Raw genomic sequence first — 20,521 nt, 5'->3', positions numbered from 1 at the left:
CACCAACATACATACCTTGCACTGTGTGTGCAGCAGCTGGTGTATTGCCACAGGACTCAGGAGGCCTGGCTCTTGTCTGGGTTCTAATTTCCAGTTAATAAGCTGAGATGTCAGCAATTAGGATGGGCGAATGCAGACTATCATGTAACGACTAAGAATTGGTACCACCATTTCTCAGTCCATTACTGGGGTCTATAGGCACTGCAGACTAACACTGAAGGTAAATTGGAAGTGTGTTTATTGCATCAGCTGATATTCAGTAGGCCTGAATATGGAAGCAAAGTGACTGTACAGGAATTGAACAGGGAAATACTTCTTTGTTTCAAGTACTTTCTCATATTAAGGACATTATGCTAAGGATTTTATAAATGGATCCTCATTTCTGGCTATATTTTTAATTATCTGGATGACATTTTCATTTGTTGCAGATAATGAGTTTAGCATCTGCCTATGGCAACACATGGGCAATGTTTCAGAGCTGTTCCCAATTGCATTTGGAGACGTCATGGAAATTTGTAAGAGCTTCATTTATTTCCACCTGCCAGGAGATAGTGGGATCATGGCACTCTTCCAATGCTAAATACATTTCCTGGTAGCTAGATTCACTTTCTTTTACTGAAAGAGGACTGTATACATTTGAGCCAAGGCTGAGGTCATGCATGACAACAGAAGCAGTTTATTCAGTACCGAACATCTCATATTTGATGTGATAAAGACTCCATGTTCAGAAGAAACAAAATAAATATTCTGGATAAATCTGCCAGGTGGGTTATGAAGCAGATTTGCTGGTCCATGGTCAGTCATCGCAGTTAGAGATTCACTAAGGAGAAGCTGAAGAAGGGGAGTTTGCTAACAAGTTCTCTTGTTTCAGCTTACAAGGAAAAGATGAAGGAGCTGTCCATGCTCTCTCTGATCTGCTCCTGTTTTTATCCTGAACCTCGCAACATGAACATCTATAAATATGATGGTGAGTAACTTTCACCTGCAGGTCAGATAAAGTGCTAATGTTGGGACGTGACTCAGTTCACCATCCTGGTACCTAATGTTAGACAGAGAATATTTTGCTTATTTAACCACTTCTTTTGCTGATTTGGGCTATTGCCTCATTGACTGTGTATTATTACTCATGATGCTTGATATTTTTTCTAATAGCAACTGGCTAAACTCCTAAAGCTGTATCTTTCATATGGTGCTGTATTTTTCCTAGTACCTTGAGAAGTGCTTCCCATGTGAGAATTACGTCTTCGCAGCTGACATCATAGTTCCCAAAGAAACCCAGAAAAGATGAAAGCATGCTTAAAATTTAATCAGTTTGGGCAGCGCTTGCTGGGAGTGTGAAATGACACAGAACCCCAGTAAGCTTCCAAAACTGCTGTAAATTTTTATCTTCATAGGGTTCGTGTATAAATAAACTATTGCAGGTAAAATGGGATGTACTTCTCCCAAGGACAATTTTCAGCCCATAATCTGCCATTTTCTTTGAAATGCCCACAGCAAAGATGCTAAATCATTTGTCTGTATTTCTGATCCTACACTAATTTTTGTACTGCTTCTCTCCTTAACACCACCACAGTATTGAAGTGCTTACCGCTTCTCACTTTATTGTGCAGACATGGAAGTTAAACAAATCAACAAACGTGCCTCGGGCCAGGCTTTTGAACTGATCCTAAAGCCACCATCCCCAGTCTCGGAAGCACCACGAACTTTAGCCTCTCCAAAGAAGAAAGAGCTCTCCCTTGAGGAGATCCAGAAAAAGCTGGAGGCTGCCGAAGAGAGGAGAAAGGTATTTTTCGTTAAGAAAATATTAGTGATTATACCCAGCAGTGTGCAGGATAACATCCAATTTTCCTATCTATTTTGTATGTCTCTCATCTTCATGACTGACTCACAGTGTGCTAGCGTTGACAGAAGCTACTAATATGTTTAAATCGACAGGTTAGTTTATTTTCTTTCAGCGACTTGCAAACATCTGACTAGTCCGGATTTTTAGGAAGCATGTGTCATAAAATACAGGTAGTTTTGAACACAAAGTCCCAGTGGGTTCAAATTTATGTGCTTTCTCTCTGTGTGTAAGGGTACATTCAGAGTACCTATGATAGTTGCTGAAAGCTGGTTCAGTCTTGATTTAAGAAACAGATATGCAATTTGAACAGCTACTGCCTGGGTACCAAATATTGACTCCATGTAGGGTCCATGGAAATTAATCACAAGGCCTATCTGTGTCAACTAAACTGTCTTATTTATTCAGTATGGAGACGTGCCAGCCCTGAATAAAGAGTGTTCTGGATTGCTCACCAGACTACTTGATTGAAGATGCTGTCATAGCATTTCTAGCAGTCTGAGTAGTGCTGTAAATAGGCCTTGTAGAGTTATCTACTGAGTCTTCTCTCCCTTATGGTCTTACCCATAACAGACAATTCCTTTTTTATAATCATTAAGCTTGTCACAAAGAGCTTAGAAAGGTTGGTAGACCGTCTAGCAATTAGCACAAATGAGTGTGTCTGCAGCAGAAAGACCCCTGCATTTACAGAATCTTTTGTAGATGTGGACAACAACATATACAGAAGTTCAGAGACAACAGATATGCCAGAGATAGAACATGGGGTATCTCCAGCAGCAAAAGGCCCTCTGCTCTCCTTTTGCTTCTGTCAGACCAGATCAGGGGTCCTTTCAAGAGATCTGGAGCCATTACAGCTCTATGTGATGAGAAGTGAATCCCCTGAAGTCAATAAATCTGACATTTATTTTAAAAGTATTCCTTACTTTTTATTTGTGATGAAACTCTGAATCTCATTAACTGGAACAATTCAGTCATCCAGATGTTGCACATTAGTTTTATAGCTTCAGTCTTTGTTTTTGTCAAGGCATTCTCTTCAGTGGAAGGACATGTCTGTATGTGAAAGAATAATCATACACACTAGCCCCGGCCCAGAAGAATGAGTTGTGGCACATCCATGTGATGGCAAGCTTCAAGGACAGTCTGTGAAGTACTTCTGTAATGAGTACACATTCTCAAGAAAGAATACAAACACAGAATGAAATGGCAACAGTTAAGAAGCCAAATATTATGCATATACTTAGTGGGAAGTAGAAAGTGAATGTTCCAGAGATTTCATTCCATTGATTTCATTACTGTTCATTTCTTCCTAAAGGAAAACTCATTACTGCATTCATTTTGAATGAACATGTAGCTAAATGAGCTATTTTAATAGACAAGATCTTCCACGTTAGCAATGCAGCAGAAATTGCAAGCAAAGGAACAAAGAACAGAGCAGAAAACCTCTCTACATCACTGTTAAAATCCTTGGTGCTCCTACATCCCAAGCATTGCCTGCAGTTTTAGTCTAAAAAAAAGCATATAATGCAGAGAAGAGTGAAAAATGCAATCACAGGGATAGAACATCTTCCATAAGAAGGTAAATTAAACAGTCTATTTCTCAGCTTGGAGAGAGACAACAGATGGAAGATAAAACAGAAGTCTTAAAGTCTTGAATGGTAATGAGAAGATAAGTAGGAACAATTATATTCTGTTTCACACATCCAAAGGGGAAGAAACATTCAACAAAATCAGACAACAATTTGAAGACAGAGAGAGGGAATTACCTTTGCATATATCATTTAATCAAGTTTTTGAATTTGTTACCATAAGCTATTTAGATGTTATTTAAATATTAATTATTTCAAAAAGACAATAGCAAAATTGGTAAAGAAGTACCTTGTAGAGATAATTTGACAGATACAACATCTGCCTCAGACAACATGTAACCTGGTGGAAGCTAGGAAAATGCATAGGAAAGAATCAGGCAGAATTGCCCAACTTCATGTATACTTTCCCAAAGCATCTTCTGCTTTCTGTTGCTGGACAAGTCAGGCAGATATTTTCTGAGATCCAGCATGGCAGTTTTGATCATGCTTTTTTATCTATGTACCTCATCTATTAGGCATAACCATTCTAGATCATGTCCTTCCAGCACAGTTCTCATCAAAATCAAATATAACTAATGAATGAGAATTGTCTTTAAAAATACATATACTCACTGGTTTTACACTTTTTTTAGGACTTAGGCCCTGCTCTGCTAATTAGACAACATTTGCATAGAACATCTGCAGCAATACATGCATTGCTTTGCTCTGTAAGCCCATGGAGGGGGAGCATCCTCCTGTTCTCCTTGTCCGTTCAGTCATAGCTTTGGGAGAGCAGCTGTCTCTCCCTGTGTCTTGGCACACTGGTTGGGACAGAGAATTCTGACAACAGTCAGAAGTGGTTCTAATAACTAAAAGTACACCCAGTGAGGAATATGCCATAAGTGAGATCTAACTTATAGAATGGCTTGGATTGGAAGGGACCTAAAAGATCGTCTAGCTCCTATCAATTTGTGTCCATTTTCTTGCTTTTATGCAGGAAAGCAACTTCATTTCTGCTACTGAAAACATCTTTTTTTATTAATTCCTTCTAATAATTATTAGAAGGAATTATTAGGAATTTTAGGAATGTTAGGAATTTATTAATTCCTTCCTATAATTAATTCCTTCTAATTAAGAACTTTTTATTAGAAATTTATATGTTGGCATTTGCATTGCAGTAGGAGTCTTTAATCCTACCCTGTAGTATATCTTAAATACACAATACAATGAATAATACCAAAGTTATTGAAGCTTCTACTGAAGAATTTAATTTAAAATAAATCCATAGCATCACCAGGCTTGGAAAAAACCTCCAAGATCATCTAGTCCAGCTCTCCACCTACCCCCGGTATTCCCCTGCTAAATCATGTCCTTCAGTACAAAATCTAAATGTTTCTTGAACACCTCCAGAGGCAGTGACTCCACCACCTCCCTGGGCAGTCTGTTGCAGTGCCTGGCCACTCTTTCAAGGAAGAAATTTTTCTTAATATCCAACCTGAACCTCTCCTGATGCAAATCAAGGCCATTACTTCTTATCCGATTGCTGTTGTAAGAGGCCAACCCCCACTTCACCACAACCTCCTTTCAATCAGTTTCAGAGGTCTCCCATGAGCCTTCTCTTCTCCAGAAAGCATGTCTCATGCTGTGTCTCCTACATCCTAGTAGCTAAAAAAGTCAGGGAAATTTCTTGTTTAAAGTGTAATCCTTTAACTCTGAATAAATGGCTTAAATGTTGGGAAGTATGCATCAAAGGAAAATAGATCAATGTGAGAAAGTAAGAGCATAGAATCATAGAATCATAGAATGGCCTGGGTTTAAAAGGACCACAATGATCATCTAATTTTAACTCCCCTGCTATGTGCAAGGTCACCAACCACCAGACCAGGCTGCCCAAGTCAGATAAGTGGAATTTTCTTACTGTAACAAGAACAATAATAATAAGACATTTCAAAATACAATTTCCGTAATTTTGCTCTTAGAATGCTTAGTTGTCTGCATCTATCTCTGGCCAGCTGAGATGCGGATTTTCTCATGAAGGACTCTGAAAACTGGGATTGCATATGGTCCTCTAGAAAGTGACATGAATCTCTTAAGGAGTTTGCCTGCATCAGTAATCTTTTCAGCACGGTAGTACTGAAAAGATTACTGGGAGCAAAAATTATTTCTGGGAGCAAAATATCTATACCAGGAATGTCTAACAACATTTTTCACACAGAGGGTGGTGACACACTGGAACAGGTTGCCCAAGGAGGTTGTGGATGCCCCATTCCTGGAGTTGTTCAAGGCCAGGCTGGATGTGGCTCTGGGCAGCCTGGTCTGGTGGCTGGCAACCCTCACACAGCAAGGGGGTTGAAACTGCATGATCATTATGGTCCTTTTCAACCCCCAGACCATTCTATGATTCTATGATTTTTATTCCTCTATATCTGGCATTAGAGGCTGCAGCTGTAGCTGCTGTGATTAAACCTTTTTATATTTAATAAGTCTTCTGAATATTCACCCAGAGTATTCTTTTTTTCCTTTCTCCACCATTTTACGCTTGATCTTCTTTATCTTGCATACCACTTCCAGATTTTTATACACATTTTCTCATAATAGCTCTGCTAGAAGCATTTATTGTAAACCATTTACAAGTGCTTTAAAAAATGGAATATGAGAATACCTTTTCCAGCACTTCAATACAACGTTGAAAAATAAATATGCAATAAAAACTTCCTACATGTGTTAGATCCCACGTCAAATCTGTCCAAATGCATCAGTTAAAAGCCAACACCAACAACAAAGAGTCCATTAGTTCCAGGCACACTAGATATCAAGGGCCATTCATTTTAGTAATTTCTGGATATCTAGCAGGCTTTGAGCAGACTGGGTGGCCAAGATCTTTAGCCAAATGTATCTGAAACACAAAATCATATGACAATCCAGTACAAAAATGCATTGACTGGGTTCCAAAATTGTCATAAGGGTATTTCAACAGAGATCTGAACGCAGGGGAAACAGACAGGCTCACAGCTGGTGTAAGTGGCATTAGGAAAGGGACATCAGTGTAAATGACACTCTCCTCCTTGTGTGCTTTGTGATGAGGAGGGGAGCCCTTATTCTGAACAACTCCCAAGTACCCTGAACATTTTGTGTGAGGAAAAGGGACGTTTTGTAAGGCACATCATAACGAACATCAGAAATGTGCAGTTAGTTCCTGAAGCATGGCAGAGCTTTAATTTGGACTCTTTCTCATGCCAATGCAATTTACATTCAGAAAATACTGCATTAATTTGTAAGTAAGTATTTTCTTCATTATCTTGCATTAGTGACCAAATTAATTTCTAAAGTGTTGCCTGCCAGCACAGCCTCTAGAACTGTGTGTACTTTGCTATGGAGCTCTAATTTTTCACTTTTCTCATGGATTTATGATAATAGAAAGTAGTTCCAGAAAGCAAAAGGTTTCAGTGGAAGAAAACAAATCCTGACAAACAAGCAAGCGCCCCAAGGACCCAAAGACATTTAGATAATATCTCCCACTGAAAGCCAGTGTTCTTTCAAAAAATGCTGCTTAGAAGCACAGTCCAAATCTTACTTTTTATTATGGGATGCATCCTTAGACGTATCTGTTGTCCAAATCTCCACATTCTTGATCATACATATATAATGGGACTTTATGTTCCCATCTGCAATGTTTTGTCTGGCACATCAGTCATTTTGTCTGACTTGATCGCTCTATTGCTACCTGTTCAACATGTGCTATAGAGGTAAAAGCAGTGAGGATCACTGCAAGGTACCAAGCAGCTCAGTGCAGCACTCCCATCAGCTAGCTCCAGAAACTACAGCTGAGCAGCAAGTCCAGAACTGCAATCAGGCTGGAGGTGAAAGAAAATCCAATGAATGGCCAAGAATGACAAAAGTAGCTTTATCTCTGATCTCAAGCAAGCTGTTCCAACCTTTGAAAACCAGATGGATTTAAATCCAGTCTTGTTGCAAGATGTTCTGCCTGGCTTCTGCAACCTTGTCTGTAATCTGCTTAATTTGCCTTGTCAGTGTATTTGGCTGTATGTGTATCCTACCTTTGTTAATATATTTGTTTTCCTCTTCTAGCTGGATCTTCCACATGTAAGAAAACAGCAGCTCTTTTTCACTCCATTAAAAGCCTCACGATGTAATTTAATAGGATTAATTACTGCTAATTGTAATTACTGGTTAAAACCCTTAATTTAGGCCTTAAGCTAGTCATTTTTATGGATAAAAATGGCAACAGTGTATTGTTATCTGTGCTGAAATATACACTTAGCTTCCCAGAGCCATATTGCTTCCCTGTTTTCTGTTTGGCTCTCATTTTCCCTCTAATTTATTTTTTTTCCAAGAGCATACAGTGCTGTTTATAATTTCCAAATAACCCCTCTGAAACACAGTCTTTTCTGCTAGACTTGCCTGAGGATGGGCCCAGTGCTGTAAATTCTCTGGTTTCTCTCCTAGGATTAGTGGTTCTGTGTTATTAACTTGATTTAAAATAAATAACAAGCCTTGTGCTTCTGAGAAATAAGTTTACAAAGGATAGTATACTAGAATATGTTTAATTCCTACCTTCAGTTTTCATCTTTCTTGAATAATTTAAGTGAAAATACAATTCTTACATATTTTCTGTATAACATAACACCCTTTTTCTTTCATATTTAATGAGGAGAAGCTGAACATAAATACTGGGAGAAAAAAAACATTGTCTGTATTGATTCTTTATCTTGTGAAGGATTCGTTTATCCTTCACAATTGTAAACTTCAAAGCCTGTTACTATTCAGACATACTAAAAATGCCCAACCTGGGCAAAAAATTCAGCTCCTTTTTAACACCATTCCCTTCAGCTCCCAGTCCTGTATCTCTACAAATAAAATATTCACGCCTAAAGGACCGCAGCTCTCAGAGGTTAAGCAACCACTGCAATAACCGTGGACAGCACTTCTCATTAACAGAAGTGGTTTGAACACTGCTCTGCTGCTCCCTAAGGCACATTTCCCCACATTTAGCCAGTGCTTCTCAGCCCGCTATTGAAACTAATCTGGTTTCTACGTAGAAGTGATTCTACCCAGCAATGCTTTTAAAAATGAACAAACATCACAGAGTTTCCAAATTCAGTGAAGAGCCCCATGGAGGTTATTTCACTCCACGTGGGTTTTCAAGACACGTCTTTCAACCACATGTCTCTCTGTTTCCAGTCCCAGGAGGCCCAGGTGCTGAAACATCTGGCAGAGAAGAGGGAACATGAGCGAGAGGTGCTTCAGAAAGCTCTGGAGGAGAACAATAACTTCAGCAAAATGGCAGAGGAAAAGCTGATACTGAAAATGGAACAGATCAAAGAAAACCGCGAAGCTAATCTAGCTGCTCTTATTGAACGTCTCCAAGAAAAGGTAACTGCGCCATCACTCCTCAGTCTGGACTAGAGAAGAGCATCTGATCAGTATTTCAAAGAGATGCTGTGCATAGCTCTTTTCTCAGTTACAAAACTTTAGTTAGTTTTAAACCAGAGTCCCTGATGCCTATCTAAGCCACTTTGGGGAAATCACAGGTTGGCAGGGACCACTGGGTCCATCTGGCCCAGACCCCGCTGCAGCAGAAACAACCAACACAGGGGGCCCAGATCACATCCAGGTGGTTAATGGAGGTCTCCAAGAAAGAGACTCTGCAACTTCTGGACAACCTGCATCAGTTCTCTATCACCTGCACAGCACAAAAGTGCTTTCCAGTGTTCAGAGTTAGCCTCCTGTGTTCCAATTTGTGTACACTGCTTCTTGTCTTAGAACCCTTTACAACCTTCCTTCAGATATTTACGTTTATTTCCCTTGCACCTGGAGAGGAACTCAGTGGTCAAATTAAACATTTATCCTGTGTATGGTTCTTGACTTCTGATGGGGAAAGAGTGAAAAAATCATGAAAAATTCTTTCCTATACATTAAAACATGCCTATTCTTCCAGTAAGTCTTGTAACTAATACAGTGTAAGCTTTCTTTTGAAGATCTTCGGTACAGCCATAGGAATTCCTCTTGAGAATCCAGTAAATTACAAAATACACAGTTGAGAGCCAAATGTACCCTTTTCCAAATCACCCCTCCTAAACAAGAAAGGAAGGCATGAGAATTAATGTTCAGAAGAGTTAACAAAAAGATAATTTACATTTATTTCTCTCACCAATGAACTTTCTAATATTTTTGAAAATGAATGATTAATAGAAATAAAATAGCTTCCAGTCACTTCCAGTGAGACCTCTCTAAATGCTTCTTTCTTTGATGAAAACAATAGTGTCATGCAGCAAAAAAGAAACCATTGTTTCCCGAATTTTTAAGTAAATATGCAAACTAAATAATTGTGGAGTTTAAGAATTGTACTCAAAAAATTACTTATTTTCTCAGTAGATGTGTTTACAGGCACATATCCCAAAGCTTATGAAAACAAAGGGAAAAGGCAATAAGCCATCCTGGAGATCCAAAAGGAAATGGGACAGACAGCTGGAGCATCTCGATGCTATGCTCATATTTACAGGCTGTTAATCTCCTCTTCTTCAGCAATATCATGGCAGATGTTCATGAAATACAAAGAAGGTTTTTTAACAAAGACTACGGTAACTCATTTGAGAATATTTGTATAGACCAAAAATTAAATACTGCATGGCTATATAGTTTTTGCCAGCACAACAGCCAACTCTTACTATGCAGGAAAAGATGATGTGAGATATCTTCAAGAGTGACCAGAACTGTGCATGCCTCAAGGTTATGGTGCCTAGAAGCTCCTATAAGATCAAAGATAACTTTTGCATTCTGCAATTAACTGGAGCATTGAGGAACAGGTCCCTTAGAAAATCTAGCACTTAAAATTATGAATCTTATAAGAAACTGTGATTTACAGACTCAGATGATACAATAAGCTGTGTTGGCCTATGATCCATAGCTTAACTCAGCCAATAAAAAGATTCCTGTTGAATTAATTGAATTTTTTACTAATCCCCATAGAATATCCCCTAATGTATGAAAATATCTAGGAAGTTCCTTAAACAGAAATCAGCTATGATGAGTTGCTTCTCTAGTCATCTTGTGACTTGTCATTTAGTTTTCTAACCTTTTTTTTTCCACTGATCATATAGAAATGGTAAAAATCTGACAGTTTGACAGCTGAAAAACAAGAGGCACAAATCAAAAACCCTAAAATCTTGAAGCTGCCAAAAATTATACAGTTTTATAAACACCCTGAATGGAATATTCCCTAAATTCGTTTGACAGCTGTTGTTCCTGACCACAGACCAATTTTCACAGAAGTATTTGAATATACAGTGGGTCAAATAAGTCTAAACAAGTCAGGACTGGTTTAGTAAAAGAAAAGACAACATGGATATAACTGGACAGAAGGGCACAGCATTGACTTCTGATATCTCCTCCCCAGCTTCATCATAGCAGAAGAAAGACAGAGAGGATAGCTAACTTCATTGTTCAGTCTAAGGAGGATGGAATGGAATGGAATGGAATGGAATGGAATGGAATGGAATGGAATGGAATGGAATGGAGAAGATAGGATAGGATAGGATAGGATAGGATAGGATAGGATAGGATAGGATAGGATAGGATAGGATAGCTCAGCTATGTTATCAACAGGAACCTCCCTTGGCATGCAGGATGAGAACGAAGTTTGATTTTTCCTTTCTTGATGTTTTCCAGGAGAGGCATGCTGCAGAGGTGCGTAGAAACAAGGAGCTCCAGGTGGAACTGTCTGGCTGAGAACGGCAATGGTGGATGTGACCCATCCCCACCATTAGTAAACTCCCCCTGCCTATATTATTATGGATCATGCGATATCAGTATGGGAAATGTATGACATGGTTTAAAAAAAAAAAAAAAATGAAGAACTCAATAAAAACTTTAAAAAAAGAAACAAAAAATAAAACAAAATCAATGCGGTCTCTTTGCAGAATGATTTGCTTGATGTTTAAAAAACTTGGATCTTATTTTGTAAATACTTACATTTTTGTTAAAAAATACAAGTATTGCATTATGCAAGTTATTTCATAATCTTACATGTCCTGTAACAGGCTTCTGATGTTGTCTATTTCCACTCAATTGAATTTGCTGGATCTGTCCATTTGAAGCACCTCATGTCTAACTCCATTCCCTGCGACTTTCATTCCAACTCACCACGAGGTCAGTAGTAGTTCTATGGTGCTAGAGACCAGTCATTGCCTAACAACCTAGGCTGCTTTGCCATCAACGAGCTTTGTTGAAACAGTGACTAGATCACAGGTGTCGTGACTTCACATTCAGCTGTCCAAGACAAGAGACTCTTAAAATATAGTTTCTTCAAATGCAACTCGCGCTACAGGACTCTGTAGCATGCTGTATAACTGAAGTTAAATCACCATGTGCACTACTTGGTGCTTCTGCTTTCTGAAGCAAGAGGCAACAAATAACAGCTTTGCAACTGAATGAAAGCAAGTGGTATCAGTTTGAAATGAATTTAAAAGGCACATTGTAACCATCAAGCTATGACAAATTCTAAATGATGCCAAACAGCCATACAAGTGCTAATTGTAAAGTGAGCTTAATCTACCACTTGAAAATTTATTAATGAAGCAACTAATAGATAGCATCAAGTGGCTTTATTTGTAGTGCCATGATCTATGATACTTCTCTGATGCTGCTGTAGTACATGTGTAACAAACATTAAAAGAGGCAATCAAATATTTCACTGGGAACCCGTGAACCAGATGTTACCTTTTTTTTTTTTTTCTCACACTGCTGACTTCCATTTGTCTTGACCTTTATTCTTCAGTGTTAGCCAACCCTAGAGACGGACAGCTAGGACTGAATGATCTTGGAGGTCTTTTCCAACCTTGGTGATTCTATGATTCTATGACTAAGAGGGCTGAAGCAGGAATGACTAGACAGGGTGCTTGTGCCAAGTACAGTATCATGAAACCTAACACATCGTCCCCAAAATAGCTGCAGTTTTGAAGTTGTCCCTGCCCCCTCCCCTCCCCCCCCCCAGAGGTTGCTGCCTGCATATTCTACTCTTCATTAGTGCTATTTTCCTGTATGTCATTGTGAGCAAGCTGTGATTAATAAAGAATTGGGGTTCTGTGAACTGAAAAAGGGCTTGTCTCTTCTCTCGCTCCATTACTTCTGGCATGTGCCTGTATGAGGCGAAAGCCTAACAAAGTCATAAAAGCATGGAAATGAGATTTAAATAAGGCCTATTAATAAATCAAGTTTATTTCTCCGCTAATGCAGGTCTAGCTCCTGCTAGACCTTAGGCTGGTTATTTTTAAAGATTACCATATAAACTGAACCTATGCACATGACTCTAGCATTAAGTTATTACAAAAGAAATTGGTGCACCCCTTAGCCTGACTCAGTACTGAAAAAAAAATGGGATTTCAAGAAAGAGAAGTAAATGAAGTTGTCCTGGGCACATACATCCATAACTGCATTAAGATTCTGGGTACTAGCACGCTGACTCTCAGGGTAAAAGGAGTTCATGTATCAGATTCACTGAAAAACATAAAATAGACCTGCTGTGCTGCAGAGATGAGATATAAAACTGGATCTGGCTCCATTTACAGCATCTAGAGAGTTAATCAAAAATTACCTTCAGCATTAGTTTTCTGATTTAAAATCATGCAAGTGCTGTCAATTGCTCTTTTGGAGAGATGAGCCAGAAGCTCCAGATCTGCAACAGTTGGTTTCTGACCCATGCAGGCTGTATTATTTTGGAGCCAAGTTATGTCCCTGGAAGACTTGGCCCTTGGTCAAAAAGCTGTAGGAACTCATCCACTCACAATGCTGCAAGGTCAGCCCTGCGCTCAAGGAACTCTGTGGGAGCAGCAGTCCAACTTGTAACAGCAAGTTGGTTTTGCAGCCTAAATTACTTGTCTTTCAGGCAGAATTAATAGGAGTAAACCTGGCAGAGAAGTCAAACAGTAAACTTTGAAACTGGATGTCAAGCTCCAGCATTGCCAAGTCTTCAAACTTTGTGTTTTTCTTCAAGCCCTAGTGAAAAGGTCTCTCAGTCAAGCTTATATTTGGCTTTAAGGTTCAGTATCTTGATTTGAGGTCTCTTGGAAAGTGGTTTAATTTCCTAATGGCAAGTTACATACTGAGTTCTTCCTGACCTCTGACTCAACAAGACCCCGTTGTGTTCCAGACCCTATTTTGCTTTCTTTGCATAGCTAGCAGGGCAACAAGCCAAGGACAAACCTGTGGTGCAGAACCCAAGCAGGGCTGTCTGCCTTGTTTCCTTGGGACAAGCCTCTTTTCCCCCACAAAGGTGTCCATGTCCAGGAGGGCCCACAGCACACGCCATCCCCAGAACTAGACCTGGGCCTGGGTATTAAAACTGCACCAGAGAATTAATGAAGAAGGCAGTCTGTCCTCTGCAGGCCACTGTCAGGACCAAACCTTTGGGTTTGCCATAGGATACATATGCACACACGCACACAGCATGAAGCACCTACCTTATCCAAGTTTTCAAATCCCATCACGTCGAACACGATGCTCTTACCAGGTTTTGGGTGGAGGAAAAGAGGATGGGAAGAGGTAGGACCTGCTCCCACATTGCAGTACGTGCCCTGTTCTGAGCTGTTCATACAGCAGGGGGCTGTAGACACCGAGTGGAAGAACTAGAGATGCTTTCCTGCACTCTCGGCTGGTGCTGCAGCGACACTGGTGCAACAGTGCCATGCAGTGGTCAGTTTTAAGAACGGGGATAACCTGAGTACACGGGATTGCGCAGATCTCTCTGGAGGGTATTCAGCTCGTCTGCCTCACAGTTCACACTAGGTCTTAAAACAAGGTTTTCTTAGTTTCAGCTGGGAGTTGTTTTCTTCCGAGTGTCTGATATGCTTGCTTTTCTCCTAGAACCAAAACACAGCATCATACCAGATGGCTCTGAGGAAAACAATTCTGTCCCACATTAAACTAAGATGAAGGTAAATGGTAGCTCTGAAATCTGAAGATCCCAGACCTTCCCAGATTTAATGGTGTAAATTAACGTGTGGCACAACCATGGGTGGCACAACCATGTAAAGCCAAAAAGGTCTTGGCATATTGGTGTGGAGTGAGGAGTAGCCTGAATACAGACATTACAACAGAAACTTGTGACTGTCAGAATACTTAATTCTTCGCGACTTCATACATGTCTAGGAAGAAATGGGTAACATTCAACAACCATCCCAGATGAGAGTCATAGGAGATGATATAAAGTAACCTCTGAAATACAGGGAACAACAAGTAAAGCCGGCATCAAAAGCCCACATGAATTAGAGGTGGAGTGACCCATGGAACAGCTCTGACATTTGAAATGACTGGTCATCCTTAGAACTGTCACCATTCAGAAATACTGAACTCTTTTTCTCCCTCTACAAATACTGAGAACCAGGACAGAAGATGGAGAAGCCTAAAATCCAGCCTACAGTACACATAAAGGCAACTCAAGGCTCTGTGAGCTGTAGAAACAAGAGTCTGCAGTGGACTCCCCATGGATAAGGAAGATACCTGATGTACAAGAAAATGCCTATGCTTTGGGTATTCAGTAGTATCTGAGCTTTAAAACTTCCTCTGGGAAAAATAATGGTAAATTCTTCAAACGTCCACAATAAACGTAGGCAGGCATATGTTTGATAGTTTACTTGGGCAAACTTTCACTCCATCAAGCCAGCAGCATGATGCCAGCTTACCTTTCCAACCACTACATGGATGCTGAAAACATCTTCCTACTGTGACATGTTGGCTTTGGTCAAATGGGTCCCAGGAAAGGAAGCTCCTGAGCAGCTCCTGAAGATGATGTATGGGAAAAACATTATCCCAGATACAACCCAGGTAACATCTAACATGGTGTAAGGAAACAGCTGAGGAAGGAAACAATTTCAATTTTTCTCATCTGTTCCTGTTGCAAGAGATTTTTAAACAAACTTTGGAATGTGACTGTTCCATAACAAAATATGTTTTAAAAAAATAATAATAACTTATCAAATATCCAATTTGCTAAATAGCCTTTTATATGACAATTTCCATAAAATCCACAAGCTCATGAAAATTCTCCTGTACAACTATTTGTGACCGAAAGAGGGCAAACTCCGATTATTTTAACACGTAACAATGTGCAGAGACTTTTGTTCTGAGACACTTTTCTAGCTGTGTGATATCCTGCAACCCTGCTTTAGAGCATCATAAAGACTGATGCAATATTATTTGTACTGAAATCTGAATTTGAGTATATGTGTTTAGAATGAAATGGAAACAGAACAGAATAGAACAGAACAGAATGGAATGGAATAGAGTGATATACGTAACATAAAAATGCTGTATATAATATAAACATCTTTTACGTGTAACATCAACTTCTTTACAACTGAATTTGGAGAGGCCTGGTAAAGGATTACAGAGAGGTGACCAGATTCATCATGCACTGTGTTTTACGTATCACCCTTTGCAACTGATGAAAAAGTGATGGATTACAATGTCATACAAACAGCTTTCAGTCAACAGTGATCCAATTACCTGAATGCCTACCTGCTGTAGGTATTACCTCGGGAGCAGTGCCAGATAAATGCAAGTCTTCTGCCTCCAGGGGTAGGTTTGGGAGCAGCATAGTTGCTTGCTCACAGAACAGCCTGCGTGTGAATGAACTGTTTCTGCTAGGCTTTGGATGTCCTTAATAAGGAGCCAGCTCAAGTCTTTGTGCTGTGCTCCCAGGAGCTGTTATCAGTGCTGGAGAGGGCTTGATTCAGCCCATGACAGTGTGTCAGCTCAAGTCCATGTACCCATGCACTCAGCTACGTCCTGCAGCACAGCTGCAGTAGAAGGAGAGTACATCTCCTGGGTGGTGCAGGGGAGGACAAGGCTGTCATACGCCAGCTGCCACTGGGACACAGCAGGAAAAGGGGCCACAGTAGCCAAGCTGGGGTCCGGAGAGCAAAATTGGGTGTGCTACTTCTGCTTTGAGCTCAAAATAATTCCTGAAGGCAGGCAGGCAGGCAGACATGGGCTACTGGCACCATTTGGCCTCCATGTTGAGACATGTTTAATGCTCGTAGTGTAGCAAGCAGACTTGGCTACAGAAAGGCCTTTGCATCGCCTAAGGCATCTGCTGGCCCTTGCAGCCCGTGTGCGAGGGTGGATCCAAACAGCCTTGAGCTCCCTGGCGTGGGCTCAGAGCTGGCTGAGCTCAGCCAGCTTCACATATAGAAGCTCCCCGCTGGGAGTCCCAGGGCACGCCGGAACAAGCACTCAGCTGCCGTAATGCAGCTTCATGGGCTCTGCTCCGTCCGCACGGAGGGCAGGCAGAGCCACCACAGCAGCACAGGTGGAGCCAAGGCAACACCTTATCCTGGCACCAAACTCTGACTCTTTTTTCCCAAAGCAGCAGACAGGTTGTCCCTCTGGTCACAGCTTCTACTTGGTCACAGCTAGTGGACAGTGACAGATACCCACAGGTGACTCTGAAGACAGGGCAAGCTCATGGCAGCACTTCCCAGCCTCCAGCACCTCAGTATGCACCTCTGAAGCTGCCTGAGTAAGAGCTGCATAGTATCAGTGTAGTATTTAGCATCCCTGATGGGTGTTTTCTTTTATTGATATGTCTGAGGCCTGTGCAAAGTTCTGGTATCTGTAACAACCCATGAATGTGAGCCACACAGGTGCACAGGTGTTTGATTTCACATGATAATGCTGTCTGCTATCTGCTTCATCTTCAAGAAGCAGTTCTTTTCTTTTAGTTCTTTTTTTTTTTTTTTTTAAAGGAGAAGTAAATGGAAAACTTTGAGATTGTTATAATGGAGGGAAAACTGCCCTGTCCTGTAACACACATGTGACTAACATGCAGTCAGATACTATTTTATATGCAGTCTTCATCTGATTCTCCTGGCAAAGAGAACAAGGCAAGAAGTTTCTAAAACAAAGATAATTGCTTCCCAGAGGAATAAAGCATATAGGTGTAGTCTGTATCTCTCTCTTTTTCCCACCACATTTCAGACTATTTTTAATGGGCTTAAAGGCAGGACAAAAGCTACAAATTAGGCAAGTATTTCAGCATGGTAAAGAGCTCCATCTGCATTCTGTATCCCTGAAGTCCTACACTCAGCACAGTGCTGTCAGTAGTAACTGCATGATGTGCAGATCTGAAGCGTATACAAAAATGAATGATTAAAAAAGAAGCACACTGTGTTTCGGAGCACAATGCTGATGCAGTATTGAGCTTTCCTTCCCTTTGTGGCAGAAATCAAACAGAAATACCACAACATCAAATCCGAGAGGAGCAAAACCCATAAACTTAATCTTTCTCTGTTTGTGTAACATGGGAAAACACTGTCTCTCTCCTTATTCTGCTCAGTGATTTATTCATTATTCTGGTGTTAAAGATGACTTATTTAATTTCTGGTAGTATTATGTTAGAAGCTGTAGTTGACTGAAAGCACAGAAAAGCATTGCGTTAGAAAAAAGGCTTAAAACTTGCTTTCACATCTTTGCATTACTATGAAGCCAGTAACGTTCTTTTAGTGAGCACTGCATTTACAGCAGTCTTAAAGCAACAGAAATGAAGTATGAAATTATATCTATTATAATTGGCCAGATAAGTACTGGCTGAAAATACAGCTACAAGTAGCTAGAGCAGTTGCAGTTTTACGCAGATGCTAAGACTATGAATTTGAGATATCAGAAATGCCTAGAGAAGATCTATAGCAACTCATCACTTCCACAGAACTACGTAAGACCCATGAATCTTACCATCCTAAGGGCAATTTCTGAGAAAATGCCTGCAGAGGGAGATAAATCATACCAATGAAGCAATAGGCTTTGGAAATACGAAGGCAAATGTCTATGTGGGTTATTTCATGAATATTCATGTTATTCATTGCATTGCATGAGGTACCTGCTACATGTCAACTGAAGTAGCCACATCAGTAACTGCAGATATTTTATTACATCTAAATCTAAGAAATCCTACTATGAAATTATACATGTGGCACTTCCAATATCAAGTGCTGCAATTAGCACGTCAGTGTACTGAAGAAAGCTTTGAGTATGATTTGTCACTGAAGTAATACAGTCTGTGAAGTATTAGCAACCCCATATGCAATCATAAAATTATTTTAACATAATTGTAAACATTTTTTAAAAATCAGAAAAAATTACCCTCAAACAAGGGACCACTCCAGAGGATTCTTCACGAACAAGAGAAGAAAGAGTCAACAGTCCTGCACAGAAATGATCTGCTCATGATCTGAAGGCCACCTTCGTTTACGTGCTTGAAGGGAACATATAAACAGAAGGAGGAACAACTGATTACGAGGGTGGATAGCAGTAGGACAAAGGGAAATGGTTTTAAACTGAGACAAGGGAGGTTTAGATTAGATATTAGGGGGAAGTTTTTCACTCAGAGAGTGGTGACACACTGGAACAGGTTGCCCAAGGAGGTTGTGGATTCCCCATCCCTGGAGGCATTCAAGGCCAGGCTGGATGTGGCTCTGGGCACCTGATCTGGTGGTTGGTGACTCTGCACACAGCAGGGGGTTGGAACTGGATAATCATTGTGGTCCTTTTCAACTCAGGCCATTCTGTAATTCTGTGATACCTGCAAGACACAAAACAGCCACTGCTGCCAACAATAGGCCAGAAGGGTAGGTGATTCAGGTGCAAATTTCCTGCATTTAGGTCCTGCCATCACACAGGCCAGAGATTTTAAGCTGTCATTGGAAAACATAGGGAAGCATACTGTTCCTATGAAGGGTATTAGAATCAGGGCAACTCAAAGCAGAAGTTGAAGTGTCACTAATGTCATTTTACCTATGCTTCATATGACTCACATGCTTCCTACCTTAGTTAAGCAAGCCTCTCTCACAACCGAAGTCCTCCATGTAATTCTCCAAGTTGCTCACATAAGTTACTCATTCTCTGGACAAGTTTGTGCATGGCACTAGGCTTCATTTTGTAGAGCAGCCATAGGAGAACATGAATCTGTGAATTTCTTGAGGACTACTGAATGCCTTAGATAGAGCCCACCTTACTACAAACTGCTTAATATTTCTGGAAGAAGAGTTCTCCTGAGGCCATGGTAGAGAAGGATATGTAAAGGAAAAATGCAAATGGTTCCTAAAGCATGTTTCACCCTATCCTGGGAATTTAGTTCATCGTAAAATAAGACAATACTCACAAATCCTGATAAGAGTGTTTCATGACAAATGAAGGTCATTCTTTGGTATTTGCATGAGGGAATGAAGCAACATAAGAAGGCAACACATAATTTTGAGTGTTTGGACCTCATTAATTCATGTGTGCCTCTTGAAACTGTACAATGCTTACCCTATGAAAAGCTGTTTAAGTCACACACAAGGATTTGCACAGAGTTCAATGCTTGTTGTCAAACTGAAGAAGTGTTCTACTTTCGGAAGAATTAACTTTGCCTCTCAAAAAACAGATGTGGATCTGCAAAATTGCTTAAGGACAAGTTTCTTTCCTTTTCTTTATCATAAATCACAATTGCATTATATAGCCATCATTTTACTTAAACTGAGTCCCTTTTCATGGATTCTTCAAAGAGGAATGTGTGGATTGTAATGAAATAGCTGTGATACTATGAACATACAAGAAATACTTTAATTGGACATTGTTAATAACTGTTCCAAATGTTCTGCATTATATTAGCATGTAATCGGTTTTGATCAGTCAGTTTTCATCCATAAGAGAATACTGAATTAATTTTTGACTTTGAAACATTATCTCAATTTTTATTACTCCAAAGAAAAACTGCTACTGTTATAGCAGCCACAAATAAACACATTCTCAGAGTGAAATATTTTTACTTACAAATGTTTGTATTTTGACCATGCTTTAAAAAGTACAATTAAAAATTAACTACAAATACCACAGAAAGGGACGAAGTAACAATGAAGATGTGTGCTCACTCGCTTAATCTTTGCATGGCTAATAAAGAATCTGACCTCAATATTCACTGATATCAACAGGAATTTGTTCCATAATGTTGAATCGAGCTCCAAATATGTCGTTCAAGATCTCACAGATGAAAAGCTGAGTCACTGTGAAAGGGAAACATTTAGAGTCACTGGAGTAAATCAAATAGGGCACATGTTATGGC

At 40.0% G+C, this 20,521-nt stretch overlaps 1 protein-coding gene and 1 long non-coding RNA gene across 3 annotated transcripts in view; one reads left to right on the top strand and one right to left on the bottom strand.

Annotated features, from left to right (window-relative positions):
- Window positions 1–12,520, top strand: part of STMN2 (stathmin 2) — a 34,371-nt gene extending 21,851 nt beyond the window's left edge. The window contains exons 2-5 of the mRNA XM_042836387.1: window positions 872–967; window positions 1,611–1,783; window positions 8,608–8,799; window positions 11,095–12,520. Of these exons, the coding sequence (XP_042692321.1) occupies window positions 872–967; window positions 1,611–1,783; window positions 8,608–8,799; window positions 11,095–11,154 (521 nt within the window). The 3' untranslated portion in view covers window positions 11,155–12,520. The remainder of the gene's footprint in view (window positions 1–871; window positions 968–1,610; window positions 1,784–8,607; window positions 8,800–11,094) is intronic.
- LOC122169892 lies at window positions 221–18,690 on the bottom strand. Of its 2 annotated transcripts, none has more exons than XR_006171670.1 (4): window positions 18,562–18,690; window positions 13,884–14,282; window positions 2,764–2,993; window positions 221–1,763 (listed from the first exon to the last, which is right to left on the bottom strand). It is a non-coding gene; the product is annotated as an uncharacterized LOC122169892 (long non-coding RNA). The 2 variants fall into 2 exon arrangements; XR_006171669.1 differs by having other exon boundaries at window positions 2,764–2,890; window positions 18,562–18,688.
- Window positions 18,691–20,521: the final 1,831 nt, after the last annotated feature.

The sequence above is a fragment of the Centrocercus urophasianus genome, unplaced genomic scaffold (genome assembly GCF_019232065.1).
Source record: "Centrocercus urophasianus isolate 14NV4802_14NV808 unplaced genomic scaffold, USGS_Curo_1.0 seq_11, whole genome shotgun sequence".
Lineage (NCBI taxonomy): Eukaryota > Metazoa > Chordata > Aves > Galliformes > Phasianidae > Centrocercus > Centrocercus urophasianus.
The sequence above is the reverse complement of the archived record's forward strand: the minus strand, read 5'-3'. Positions and strand labels throughout refer to the sequence as shown.